This window comes from Strix aluco, chromosome 1 (assembly GCF_031877795.1).
Source record: "Strix aluco isolate bStrAlu1 chromosome 1, bStrAlu1.hap1, whole genome shotgun sequence".
NCBI classification, from domain to species: Eukaryota; Metazoa; Chordata; class Aves; order Strigiformes; family Strigidae; genus Strix; species Strix aluco.
Genome location: NC_133931.1, coordinates 142,017,733 through 142,032,623, shown reverse-complemented (window position 1 = coordinate 142,032,623; position 14,891 = coordinate 142,017,733). Strand labels below are relative to the sequence as shown.

The 14,891-nt window shown below is 43.7% G+C and overlaps 1 protein-coding gene across 1 annotated transcript in view; it reads right to left on the bottom strand.

Annotated features, from left to right (window-relative positions):
• Positions 1–14,260, bottom strand: part of CHN2 (chimerin 2) — a 163,934-nt gene extending 149,674 nt beyond the window's left edge. The window contains exon 1 of the mRNA XM_074838137.1: positions 13,781–14,260. Coding sequence (XP_074694238.1) covers positions 13,781–13,829 — 49 coding nt within the window. The 5' untranslated portion in view covers positions 13,830–14,260. The remainder of the gene's footprint in view (positions 1–13,780) is intronic.
• Positions 14,261–14,891: the final 631 nt, after the last annotated feature.

Sequence of the window (14,891 nt, the reverse complement as noted above, 5' to 3'; positions counted from 1 at the left end):
TTAGATACACAAAAAATCCTGAAGTCATTCCTGCTTGACATCACACAATCAGACTCAGTATGTGCAAGCAAGATAAACATATTCATGGTGGGAAAAAAAAATCTGTTAAAATAAAATATGCAAATGCTTTCAGGCTTGCATGTCGTTGATACTTTGGAAAGGTTTTGTGCGCCCACGATGTTTCTCCTTTCAGGGTAGTAGGGGACACGTCCAAATCGTTACCTCAGCAGCTGCTATTCCAAATGGTACTCAACAGCCTCAGAAATGAACAGCATCAACTTCTTTAAGTACATATCAATGAATAAATCTGTTCTGAAGTGTTTACTAGGGAACAGTCTGATCATCAAGGATGGGTAAAGTCAGTATCAGACGAAGTAACTGTCAGAACATAAATCCAGGATAACACTGTTCACGTTATTGACATTACTTGCAGTTACTTAACTGGTTTAAGCATAACTCTAACCTAACCCCAACTAACTGTAACAAAGCTTTACATTTGGAGGGAGAGAGTACATACAAGAAAGGAGGTAAAACCAAAAGAAATCTAAATTCTACCGAGACAAAGCAGGTCCTAAACTGATTTTATAATGAGAACCAAAAATGTGTAAGACAAATTTGTGACATACTATTACATAAACCAAAAATAAGGTAAACTATACTAAAGGGGGAAAAAAAAGTCCTAAATACGTCCCTTGTATGGGCCAAAGCTCCCAATGAGGTCCAAGAGGGGACCTCTAAAGAATTGAGAATGTTTCCTTAAAAAACTTCTATTTTTACTCCATGTTGATTTTAATTTTAGGCCCTGGTAATAGCTAAGTGGTTCCATTTTTCTGCCCAGTTTCTTCCGAGTTATGAAACAGGTGCTGTGACAATTAGTTAAGCATTTACAGAATGATGAAAAAAGCCTTTTTTTTAAAAAAATCCTGCTGTTATGTTCTTTATTATATATTATAGTATATCCAGTACTTTTAAAGTTAACATACTTACAAACCCTAGACAGTGATGGAATTTCTTTCTATAAAACACCCTGTTCAGCTGGATTTGTGTACACTTATGTTTTCTAGACACTCTGGATGCTTTGAATCAATACACTACTGCCAGGAGTCAGTGTGCAGTTTTCTAAAGCAGCTTAAGAGGTGAAGCTGAAAGCCTTTTCCTGTAAAGTGAAAGTAAATTATACTACTCAATTACACGTACAATCATTTTATATTGAGTTTTTCTTCTTTAATTTTTGAGAAATCTGTGTTGATAAGCTTATTATGCATATTGATAAGACAGATCAATTATTTTAAAAAAATCAACCTGAACCAGACTCCCCCTCATTTTCACCATTTAGGCTGCAGTACTTGCCAATAACTATGAATAATATAAATTTTAAATTATACTCTTCAGTGAATATATTTATTACTGTCATATCTGAGCAAGAGGAGGCAATTGCAATACCAAGTGATGACATGTACTCATCAAACCAAAAGAGATCAAAGGATCTGAAACAAATAAAAGACAGAAAAGGCTTTCACAAGCCAAAGCCCTCTGCAGCAATTCTTTGCAGACAATGTGCCTCCTCCTTCTTAGTTAACAGAATTAAAGAAGAAACAGCTCGCGGGGGGTGGGAGGCACATTCCTACTTCTTGTTCCTGTTATTTTCTTAAACATACACACACATTTTGATACATGTAATTAATAACTGTGTGGCAATTCTTCACCATTTTTGGCTGTAGTTTACACCCCCAATCCTCATGCTTCTAGCATTCTTCAAGTTACAAGATTTTTGGGCCCCAAACTGTCATTTATTCTATATTTTTATAGCTACCAGCCTCCCTGTGGCCTTTTCGCACAATCTCTATATAAATGTATGTCAGCATAAATGAAACAACAGTAATTATAATATCCTGTTCAGCAACATTCAGCAAACTAGACCTCCAGTCCTGACTGCACCTCTTACGTGCATGATATTAATGCTTCTAACTAATAATGACCTGTTCTGTTTAGCAAAGTTTTACTCTGAAATGAATCATCTTTATCTTCACATTGTTTTATCCTTTTATAGTTTAACCATCATGGGATCAGCTCCTGTGCTAAACAACACAAAACTAAATAAAAGAAGAAAAAAAGCTTGAAAATGGCAGGTTCAGGTTTGAGTTTCTGATGTCAAGAATACATTATGTCTCTGAAAAAAGGGAGGAACAAGCTTTCAAGAATACATCGAGCAGAAAAGAAAAAGAAAAGCTTAGCGTTACTCAACAAATGAGTATATTTAATGCTATATTTCTACACCTTTCAAGTCAGTAATCTAGATTACTATAACTAAACTGAATTGTGTCCAGGAGTAGTTGTTCCAGAATAACTATTCCATAGTATTTCCATGTCTGAACATTTTTTTTCATTATAACTCTTAAGACCTTTTTTTGAAATAATTTTTACGTGCAAACAAGCCCATACACATTCAAGCCCATAAATCTGTACACATCTGCCAAATTTTGCAGTTCTAGAGAAATCACACAGTTGATTTCTTAAGTTGCCAGTGCTTAAAGATTTACTGTTACATTAATCATTAAAAATAATACACTTAACTCTTTGGTTTTGCACTTAAAGTTCATTTTTTCAGGTTTATGTTTAAAATCAATGGTATAAGGCGATCTAATGGATTTGGGAGGATAATTTCTTGCTTTTTCTTTCTTGGAGAGTATTGAATGAACTAATCCATCACTTCTGAAAGGAAATAAAACAACTGTTTAGCAATGCACAATAGCACTACCCAGCAATGCTACCTACCCAACAGCATGCCCAGAAAACCTCTTTGTTTTATGTTCACGGTACTTTTTCAAATTGCAGGAGAAATCACTCAAACTGCAATATGGAAAGCCACCACAGTGGTCTCTCCAGGCGCTGTGTCAATGGAAATGCAGCTCTCAGAGTTTCATAAAAACCCGAAACCCCCTATCCGAGAAATCACACTGTATCATGTGTGTACCTAAAATTCTACCACAGCATAGGATGCTTCTTCACTTTGGCAGTCAACTGTTGGTTCAGTCAGAGAAAAAAAGGTTACTACCTAATTTTTCATGGCCAGTGACTGATGCTTTCAGGTATGCCTTAGAGCTCCCCTGCTTGTGCGCTCACTCAGAAACATCAGATAAGGCCTGAATGCAACATTCAACATTTTGTATCAGACCTAAGGCTTTTCTGTCCCACATGCTTAGATGTACTCATCTGGTACCAAAATGACCAGAGGTTCTACATTAAAAACCTATAAAATTCTCCTTCTGCTAAATAACATGGTCTGATACAGCAACCTGCTTTATAGAGAGTTCAGGATTCTGTATTCTTCTCTCTATACAACCTAAATAAAAACATCTCTTTTTCTTGTCTACATAATTTCATAAATCCTCCCCAATCTGACATCTACTTACCTACACCCTCCAGTTCATCCATTTTATTTCTCAATGTTTTACTGATATAACGCTGTTTTTAGTGTCATAATGGAAGAGGAGAAAAAAGCATGCCTGTCAATCACTATTTCCACAGCTTGTCTCCCAGCCTCAAGCACTCACTCAGGAGCACTGAAGTTTCATCCACAACAGCCAGTTCTATTTAAGTCATTATTTACTGTTATTCTCTAAACTTAAGCAAAATTTCCAACATACACCAGTGTTGCAAACAAATGAGCATGAGGAAGCTTAGAATTGAAATTCGTCTTTCCATTTTTGTTAAGACATCAAAGGGTTCAATATTTTTTCAGTAAGTAAGTTCGTCCACACAAAACAATCTAACTACATGCTTCAGATTGCAGAATAAAACAAATACAGAGCTATCACAGCATGATGCTAAAAGCTGTCCATCATCTTGGTTTGCCTGGCAGGAGATCAGGAGTTATGGAGAGTATGGTCTCTCAAGAAGCAGGTATTTATACAAATTATGTATAATTTAAGTCTTGTACATAATCCTTGGAAATTTATCACCAATGAATTGACATGTTCTCTCTATATATATGATGTGAATGAACTGAATATTAAATATGTTATGCACCAGTACTTGGAGGAGGAGAAGTTTACCATGTAGCCTATAATAATTTGCCCCGTCATAATAGCACATGCTGCTTTAATGGAAGTTGCATAAAAATACTTGGATAAGCAACTACCCAGTCCTGTAAGCTGCTGATTTACTACCTCAATGCAGTAGGAACAGAAGGTACCAAGCAGCTTGAAGGGTCAGAACTTAATAACTTGTGCTCATAAAGAGGTTTTCATTTAAAACACAAAATCTTTTACAAATAATTAATTCAGCTTTATGACACTTCTGTGCACTACAGAATTTTGATTGCCACATTTAGGCTTTTTGTAAGGCCCTAAATCTTGGAACTTTTGAGGAAACATGTTTGGAAAACTCTGTTTTAACTCTTAAAAGTTCATTAATTGCTAGCCTTAATATTGGAATCAAAAAGAATGAAATATGATCCAGCTGCAGCTGGATCATAAATCCAGCTGGGTCATATGTTCATAAAGCAAAGGAGAAGGAGAAGGCTTTTCAAAGGAAGAAAGTGGGTTTGAGACAAATCTATATACTGTTCTGTACAGCCCGCTATTCATAAGATTTCCCTATCAGATCTCCTTGCAACGCAGGTGTGGGTTTTGTGTTTGGGTTTTTTTTAACCTGCAACACAGAATGTCAACATCCCATATTTCAAACCCACACCAAATTTATCCTCTCTTTTAGGAGCTCTTGGCTGTAGAAAGCAGGACCTAGAAGTCATGGTGTGCTGACTCAGAGGTAACTCTACCAGCTATATACATAAGAACAGCAACGACGGGTCAGATCAGTAGATTATCTCCCACAGCAACTATCAGTGGATGCCTAAAGAACTGTAAAAGGATTCAGCAGGTGTATAGCGTATATATTTCACCAGTTTCTCAACCTACATATGGCTGAGGGACTTTAGACAGAGGTGATACCATTGTGTTTTAGCAGCAGTGGATTTATCTTTCTCCTGTAAAGTTATCTAAACATGCTAACAACCCACGTCAGCCACCAGCATCCCTAATTTTCCATGCCAAAGAGGTCCACATTTTATATATGTCTCTGTGCTAGGAAGTACCTAACCCTGAATTCCTAACCAGGATAGGATATGGCTCCCTATTAAGCTATACATGCTCACACACAATATAACTGCTTCAAAATGGGAGATACAAGGGCTGGCACTGTCTGTGGGGCCACAGCACTGTAAAACATGCAGAAATAGTCCAGTGCTACACGCACACAAAGGTAGGGTTCAGCCACACAAAAAAACCTTACAACTGTCTTTAACAGCAACCACATAGATGCTTTGGAAAAGGTGAAAATGGAGGATCTGTCAGGGTCTCTCATGACCCCCTCATCCTCTCTTTCCTTTGGGGCACTCTGATCTAGTTTATTGGGGAACTAACGCGGAATCAGTGCAGCTTCACACAGTAGAAAAATATTACAACAGATACTCCGCGTCTTTTGAAGGCAAACTTAATGCTGAAAGAGCTGTTAGACTTGTGCTTTTGAGCACAGCAGAGGCCCTCTGGCACACTGCATGTTGCTTGAGCAGAAGAACCACTTTCTCCCAGCATCTTCTGCCTGCCTTTGCAGTGGCTGTGCCCAGTATGCCCGTACATGATGTGTGCTTGCTGTTTTTCTTCCTTGCCGTAACACGAAGCCAAACATTTAACCAATTGATCTGTCAAGATAAGACAAATTTTTAGCAATTAAACATCTGCTCAACAAGCTGAACCTCATTTACAAACTGAGGTCTCCATCTCTTCTAACATTCAATTTTCTTCTTCAATGAAATAAAAAACGTAACACCACAAACACTTCATAACATGTTGGGTTTTTTTAAAAAGCTACAAGCGATGTTTAAACAGCCAACGAGAGGGTGAGAAGGAAGGAGAGGTATAGCTACATGACAAGCTTGTAAGAAGAAATTGAGAAATGTGACTTGACACACAGGTCACAGCAGGTGACACGTGATTTACTTATGATGAGAAAGGGCCCACCTAGTACTTTCTACACTGTCAGTAATAATACCGTACTGAAGACACCTTGTCTCAGGGGAATCGGACTGTCTGATAAAGATATCCTCAGAACAGATGTCTTATTTACTGAACTAATTCTTTTGTGATGACCTTGATCAATAATACCAGAAGCAAGGCATGCGACACTTGCGCATTCTTATGAATTTTAAAAACCTTTTAACCTTTCCTTACCTTACCAAACACATCAGCCTGTGCTGTCAAGTTTCAACCTATTCATCGGCAACTTTAAAGCACGTTAATGTTGCAAGGACACTATTGCAACATCAGTTTCCTTCTACCAGGATACGCTCACCCTCCAGCCCTGGGATTTGGGTTATTGCTGAGTAAAACAGGGTGATGAAACTATTATTTCTGAATTGTGCATGATTCATAGTTGGTAATAACCGCCTCCAAATGTAAAATTCAAATTTACATTCTCATAATCAAAGGTCAGAAAAAGACAGCAAGAATGGGTCATTATTCATAGCAGTTAAAGCTATACATTTACACTAGGTACTGTATATAATTCTTAGACGAACTGTGACTACACCTGTAAAGAATGTGATATATACAGAATTACAGATTTATAGCTTCTTGTATAAATCCTGCTACATTTCCCCGCAACAAAAGCTTTTTCATGCAATATTAATATGCCATTCCTTAACACACAGTTCTCCAAATATTTAATCTCCTAAATATCTCCTCCTTTTGTAGGAGAGAAGAACAAGCAACAACAGACTGGCTCCCCAGCATGGGAACACCTTCTGCCAGCACTCAGTGTTGCAAGGGAGGTGAATCCAGCCACTGTTGCCCTTTAGCCAAAAGGTATGTATATAAACAAAGCAACTTAAAAAAACCCAAAACCAGTTCTTTGCTTAAAATACCAGGTTTAAGACTTACCTATGCACCGTAACAATCAAATTATTATCTGAAACATGTAAAACATTATGGGCATGGACATACAACAGGACTGTGTATAATACTAATGAAAAATATTCCTGCCTACAATCGCTCAGCATTTGGCATATCTTAAGTCTCCTTAGAACCATCAAACAGAAGGCAAGAACTCGTCAATTCAACTGGTATCCAAAAAGGTCATCCTCATGACAGCATGAAAGACTGTTAGTTTGATCCTCCACATATGTCTTTGAGACAAGCAGATCCATAAGAAGAAGACTTTAGCTTTACTGAGTACCAGTAAAAACTAAATTGTGAAGCAGACATGCATTGTACCAGTTTCCAGGCTATTTTATTCTAAGTAATCACAGCCTACACATTCAGTAACTAACTGTTGAATCAATCACTACATCAGAATGGGATACTCTGGCATTCTTCCCTTTTGAATTTTTATTATTTTTAATAAGAATGGTGAGTTCTTTACAATCATCAAATACAAAAGGCTTCAGTTTTAATTTAGAGCAAGAACACCCTGGCCAGCAGAAGCTTGGCATGAGGAACAGAAATAAAAAGAACTCTCATTGCCCTTTTAAAAATCAAAAGTAGCACCTTATCAGCATAACAGCAGCATTATTTAAATAGCTTTCATGTGCCATTTTCACAACACTATTTCTATTAAATCATTGAGAATAAACACCTATTTTCATTTACTAATCTTTTTCCCCAATTAGAATCTCCCTGAATCTGTGTACAATAGTAATTTCAATTCTTCTCACTTGCTTGCATCTTAATTAAAATCAGCCTATGTTGACTTTCATTTTTACAATATATCTGCCTATTTCACATCATAGCACCTTCGTGACCCCCAGAGAGTCACAAGCCTTTAATATTTTATTTTGACCTTGTTAAGTTACTGGAACCATCAAAGATTTTTCTTCTTCCCTCGGTAAGTGTTTTTTAATCCTTCTCCAAATGCAGAGTGTGTATGAAAACATGTAGTAGAGAACTATGCTGCCTTTAAACAACACAACTGTTTATTTACTTTAAAAAACAATTTGTTGCCTTTCAATTTATTACAAGAATTAGTTTATGAACTATAAACCTCATTATTAATTAAGGGAGGATCGCTGCTTAAATTATATTTAAAGGCCTTTTCCACTGAGCTTCAGGACAGAAAAAGTTTTTGATTTTCAATTTTAAAAAAATCATCAATAATTGGTGATTTTAAAGGAATTTATAGCTGTCTTCTTCTACACAGGTATCTGAGTTTACAAAAGCAGGGGGGGATGCACAGAGAAGCAGTATCATTTATTACAGCAGCAGACACAGTTGAAAAGTAAAAATACCTCGACAAGACACACAAGCCCTTCTCCAGGCCTGCAGCAGAAAGCTTGCCTATGTGTTTCAACTCCATCATCAGGTCTAGTAACAGATATTACTTGAAATGCACACAGCACATGAAGAAGCATCAATTCAGATGGGAAGCAGAAAGGTGCAGAGCTATCCCTTCAGCCTAACACCTGCAAATTCATCTTTGGAGCTCATAAAACCCACAAAATACTGGGTACGCTGGCACATATATTTACATGTTTGCCTTGAGTTTCCATCCAAATTCTCCCAGTCTCACAACACAGGCTCAGACTCAGGCAAAGGTTTTGGCAGTCCGAGTCCTTCTGGAGGAGAAAGCCTGATTACACACTCTGATTCAGCAGACTTGTATCTGCATTTACCTTCAGTGCAGACCCTTACCTGATAGATAGCTCAAGCTATCCACCTGCTACAGGGAGGCTATCTGGCAGAAGACTTTTCAAGCAGAGCTCAAAGCCCTAAAGGCAGCTGGGATTTAGAGCCACTTCATATTAGCTTTGGACGGCCCAACTGTGCAGAGACCAAGACATCCAACGCCCAGGAATACCACTGCATAGAGCCTAGCTGGGAAGCATGCTGTATTATTTGTTCCCGAGACAAGCAGAGCAGACATGGCCACAAAGGTCTCTTCACTCAGGACTGTATTTACATTCCAGCAAGCAGGCGTCAAGTTCGTCAGTTGTGTACAATTGGTATTTGGCTACTGGGTGGAAGAAACTGGAGGCAACTGGTGACAAAGTGGGAGAGGTAAATTGTTTGCCAGGAAAAAGCTGAAAAGTTTCACCAACAACAAAAGTTTAAAAAAAAAGGAAGATCAGAATGAGTGAGAATAAGGGTCAATACTAAGATGGGGAGCAGCAAGGAAATATGTCTATTTTAAGGAGACAGCAGCATGAAGGAAAGCATAGAAACATGTACAGTCCTCTTTAGAGGACAGGAGAGAAAGAAAAGATGCTGCTTGTGGTTGAATCAACACATCATCTAGGGAGAAGAACAAAATGTAGGGGCTTGCAAGGAATACAGCTAATAGATCACCTGGGCATGTGCTACAGAAGAGATTACAGGAAAGTAAAGCGGATTTCCCAGTGGAAGTAATTACAATTTCAGCACTTCATATGCTGTGCAGATTTGCCCAAGGTCCAAAGAAGAATACTTAATTTAACTCCTTATCATGGCCACCTTCTTCCCTCAGCACAGAATACCTCTTTCTCCCCCAGCCACCTTCAAACATACCTGCTGGTAGTCAGAGCAGCTTAGGTTCTGTCACCAAAAGCAGAGAGTGATATATGAAGAAATACAATACAAATACCCCCAGCTCTCTTGTAGATTTTGTTACCAGTGAGTGCTAGCTTACTGAAAAAAATCCTTCATAGGCTCCTGTCAGATGGGGCCCATGACAAGTACCTAATATTACTGAGCCTATAATTAGCAGCCTCACAGTGGCTGTTGAGACAAGTACATATAGACCACAGACACGAACTCTGAAGGAGGGACAGGTTCTCTAGCTGTGAAAACACAGGAGCAACAGACTCCTAAGTACAAAACTTGCTTCAGTTTATAGCTGGAGTCATACCTTTCCATGAATGTTAGCTCCCCATCCTTGCAACAGCTACAGCTAACCACGCTGCCATGTCACTGTGCAGGTAGTGCTTATAAATGACAAAATTCTGGTCTTCAATGTAGGCACAAGTTCAAGTGAAGACTATAAATTCCACTTGCACATTTACAGAAACACAAGTGGGCAAGCAGAATCTACATCATAAAAATCTTGGGCAGCAAGCAGAGTATCTACACCATAAAATTCTTGGGCAGCTTCCTCACATTAAATATATCTGAACTGTTTAAAATGTATTTGAACTGTTTAACATTTTTTCTCATTGATATGAATTGGCAGGAATTGAAACACAAATGTTGCATCGCAAATGGTCACTTGCAGTAACACATTCTCGGGCTTCGGCAGTCAGCATTCACGAGCGGACTCTTCCTCCCCTGGGCCTAATGTGACTACTTTGTTCCTGCAACACATCTGTGCTCACCTGTAAAGAAGAGTAGAGATGGACACTGTCTAAGGAAGGAGAACTGTCTTTATTTTAAGAAAGGTGGGTACGAGAGAGAAGAAATCATCCCTTTAAAAAAGTGAATGAAAATCCCCATCTGCCACTCAGACTCTGATTTCCACTACTATCACTCAGTCAATAAATCTTTTTACTCCTTGTAAGACAGATTCTAGCTAACCCTTGCCTTTCCATACAGGCAATAGAGGCTAACCAAAATCTTGATGTGAACAGAAGGAACCTGGAGATGCTCTGCACCACACACCATACTGTGTTCAGATGGGCCAGAATCTGGCTATCAACCAGTTCAGCTTGTATTCATGCATATGCAGGTCAGCTATTACCCCCAGAAGTTCTTAAAACAAACAAGTCACCTATAATTTCTGAAGTATCATGTCCTAGTGCTCAAACCTAACCATGTATTTGGAAGTTACAGACACTAATTTAAGGACAGAAGCGAGGCAGATCTTCTGTTGTTACCTCAAACCAACAGCAAACCCTAACAGTGGTCTCAAACTCGCATTATTTATATGGCCTCAAGATGAACAGTTTTCTTTCTTCTCACAATGTTTGTATATGAGCATATTTTAAAAAAACCTTAAAAATAATAGACGTTTTGCTGAAGCTAAAAATGCATTTGCAAATATGGTAATTATTCCTAGATTATTTCAAGATCTGAAAGGATTTTATGAGCAGTGCTTTAATTTGGTTCAGAAATTCCCTATGAGATGGACAAACACTAAACTGCTCTTAAAGATGGCAAAAAGATCCAGCAACACATTACACAGCTTGATCAAGGCCAAGCATCAAGTCAATGGGAGTAGGGCTGAGTCCTGCAGCGTGGTATTCTGCTATCAACGACAAACTTCACTTCCTTTATCCATTTGTAAAATGTATTGGAATACTATAACCTTCTCTCTTCTGTGGAACAGAAATAATTATACTATTTTGAAGTCTTCGTATTGGTAAGTTAAACATACATACAAATTCTACCAAATTAAATTTAAAAGCAAGACTGTTTGCTTAGATTATATGTAAACAATATGCTCTAAGACTTGCTGAGTTCTGAGAACCAAAACCACAGACAGCCAAAATACAGCTGCACACAGTCAGATATGGCATGTCTGCTAATATTGGAAACTTTATCACGCTGCAGCAAATTTAACTTCTGATTAGTATGTGCATAGAACAAATGCAGACTGAATGCACCAGAACAAAAACAAAAACCACTCCAAGGCTGTAAGTTATGAAAGCCAAGGGCACTCAGTTATTTTATGAAGCACTTGACAATATTTATTAGTTGTACTACTGTGGCATCTAAGAGCCCCAAGCATTGGCCAAGGCTCAGCTGCGCTCGTCCTTGCAAAAATACAAACCAAAAGATGAACCATAAACTGCTGTAGGCTGTAGCTAAGGGCTTCATACAAAGCAGGGTGCTGTCAAGTGCCAAAACCCCTGACTTATGTGTGTACATCTAAAGCCCAGAGCTCAGTTACTCAGCTAGATGTTAAGTTTGGTGCTAGATTCACCTGCTGAGCAGGAGGCCATCTGGAATTCGCTGATACCAACTGCTCGGACCGAGTGTGCCTGAAGTCCCACTCTTCCCTGCAGTTCAGGCATTTGAACCAAGACTGCAAGGGAGATACATCTGCCAATTCAGGAGAGAGATCCTGGAGCCTAGATTCAGTAAAGCCAGCGGGGATTCAGAGGTATGCACTCAGCATCCTTCCTCAGAAGCTGGAACACTATACAGGAAAGATCTTGAGATTGGCAGAGCAAGGAAGCTATGCACATGGGGGACACGTTTCCCCAGCTCAATGGTCAAAGCACCAAGGAAGAGAGTCCCAAGTTCCAGACCGGCCTTTTAGGGTTGTTTCTGGTTTTATCACATAACTTAGATGTAAAAATATACAAATGATTGATACAACAAAAATCACATTGCCCAAATGAGCACCTTAACTAACAAGCTACTGAGCTGGGTTGACTCTTGCTTGTTCTCATTCTGGTCTTGTAACTCTTGCATTGCGAACAAGAACACAAGGCAGAATTTCTCATGCCCGCTTCTTTCAAGTGCTTTCTAGTTAAGGCAACAGGGCTCGCCATGTTTATGGTTTTTATTAACAGAGTTGGAGTAAATATGCATTTTTAGGACCCAGTTCTTTCCTTGGATCTGGCTGTAAGTGTCGCACGCTGGAACAGTGACCTAGAGTAAGTTGTGTAAGTCACATACGCCATCTTTAAAAAAAATATAGCTGCTCATTGCTTTTAAAATGTATTTATAATTTCCTACAGTGGTACTGATAGTCAAAGGAGCTTATCTGCTTTTCACAGCACATACTGCTATGTTTAAGAAGCGCTCTTACAAATTCTCAATCTGGCACCTCAAATAAAACACTTGAGTCACAAGTCCCTTGAACCCCAAAGTTGTTCATCCTTCTATTTACTTCTTCAGCCCTCTAAAATGCCAGGATGTTACTCTCTGCCAGCTTCTCATAACTTAGGTATTAAAATAACTGCTGGGCAGCTCAGAAGCAGGCGGTGGGTACTGTTCTATCACTGCTTTCAGTTTCAGGCTGCCTCGCTCAGAAATGCACCGCAACTTTCCTGTCTTCCTGCGGCTCTGCAGCGGAGCCAGCCCTCCCCGTCGGAGGGGCAGCAAGCCGCCGCGCCCCGCCTCCCCCGCCAGCACCCCCAAAACCCAGCGCGAGCCCAAGCTCCTCGGACCAGCGCAGGGTCCCCGCGGCCGAAACCTTGGCGCCGTTTTTCACCTGGAGCATTTTTTTTTTTTTAATCCGGATCGGGAATTTAACCGTTCGCAGTATTGCAGAAGTACTCAAAACGCCCTGTGTGTGTCACGACGCGCTCCGCGGGGCACCCCCGCCCGGCAGTCTCCGGGCCGGCGGGGCACCCCCGCGCAGCACCCGCGCAGGACGCCGCGCCGAGGCGGGGTGCGGGGCCGCTCCTGCTCCGCGGGGACGACGGCAGAGGACGCCCGTCCGCAGGGCGAGGCGGTCTCCGAATAGCCGCGGCCACCCAAACCCCGCGGCGGGGGCTCCCGGTACCGTGCCGGCCGCGGAGGCGCGGGGGGCCGCGGGCGCGCCCCCTCCTGACCCGGGGCGGGGGGATGCTGCTCGCCCGGCCAGGGAGCCGGGCGCGGGGCTCCCCTCGCCCCCGCCCCACACAAAGGCACGGCGGGGAGGCGAGCCGGGCCCCGCCGCGCCGCCCCCGTCCCGGCTGCCCCGCCTGAGGGACCGCCGGCCCCGGGCAGGGGTATCGCCGCCCCCCCCCCCGCCCCCCGGGGAGCACCGCGGCGGCCGCCGGCGGGGCCGGGGGCGCTCGGGACGGCGAGGCGCTCTGCAGACAGGTAGCTCCCTGCTAAAATGGAGGGAGGGGAGAAATGCGGCGCTCGCCGGAGAAACTTACCGGAGGAAACCGACGAGCCGGACAAACTGGAGTTACTGGAAGCGGCCATGGTCCCTCCTGCGAGCCCCTTAGCTGCGAGCCCCGCGTCGGCACCCGCTGCTGCCCGGCCGCCGCTGCTGCCAGCCCATCGCAAAGCGCCGGAGCCGCGCCGAGCTGCGCTGAGCCGCCGCCGCAGCCCGCGCTCGGCTCCCCGCGCCGCCGGGGAACGGGGAGCGGCGGCGCCCCGCCGAGGCGCTGCCGGCCGCGTTCGGGGGCTGGGCGAAGCCGCCCGGCAGGTCAGGGGAAAGGCCCCGCGGCGCTGCCAAGTGCCTCTCTCCGCCCGGGGAGCGGGGCTCACCTTGTGACGGGGACGGGAGAGCCGCCCTGCCAGCGCCTTCCCTCGCCTCCTCCCTTCCCTTCCCGGCCCTTCCCTTCCCCGCCTCCTCGCGGGCAGCGCTGACAGCCCGCCGGGGAGACCCGCCGCCGCCGCCCGCCGCAGCTCCCCTCACGCACACAAAGGAAGCGGCGGCGCTGCCGGCCGGGCTGCCGGCCCCGGCTGAGCGGGCAGGGTGGGTCCCGGGCGGGCGAGCCCCGGCGGCGCGGCAGCCCCGCCGAGCGGTGGCCAAGCCCCTTTCCGCCCGCCGCCGGGCACGGGGCTGGCGGCGAGCGCGGCTCCTGCCATGTGCCGCCGCCTGGCCCGGCAGCGCCTGTTGAGCGCCCCGGCCCGGCGCCCCCCTCGGCTCCGCGCCCGGCGCCCCGCCGACCTCGGCCCTGCCGCCGCCCGCTCGCTCGCCCCCCCCGGGCCGCCGGGAACCGCCGCGACCGCGCAGCTACGGCTGGAGCGGGGCTGCGCACCTGGGGCAGGGCTTCGCCCCCCGCCGCCCTTTGTCCTCCGCGGGTCGCCCTCCGTTCCCGCGGCTCTCCTCCCCCCGCCTGGCACGCTCCCATCCTCACTTTTCTTCCCTTTTTTTCCTGTGTGTGTGGGTTTTTCCCTCCCTCCTGGCATCCGCTTTCTTATAAAAACCAGGCCAGCACCAGCACCGGGTTCTCCCTGCCAGGTGCACAGCGGGGACCGCGGGCGCGGCGGGGCCCCGGCACCGCCACAGTTGGGGCCTCCCCACCCCGCCCGGGG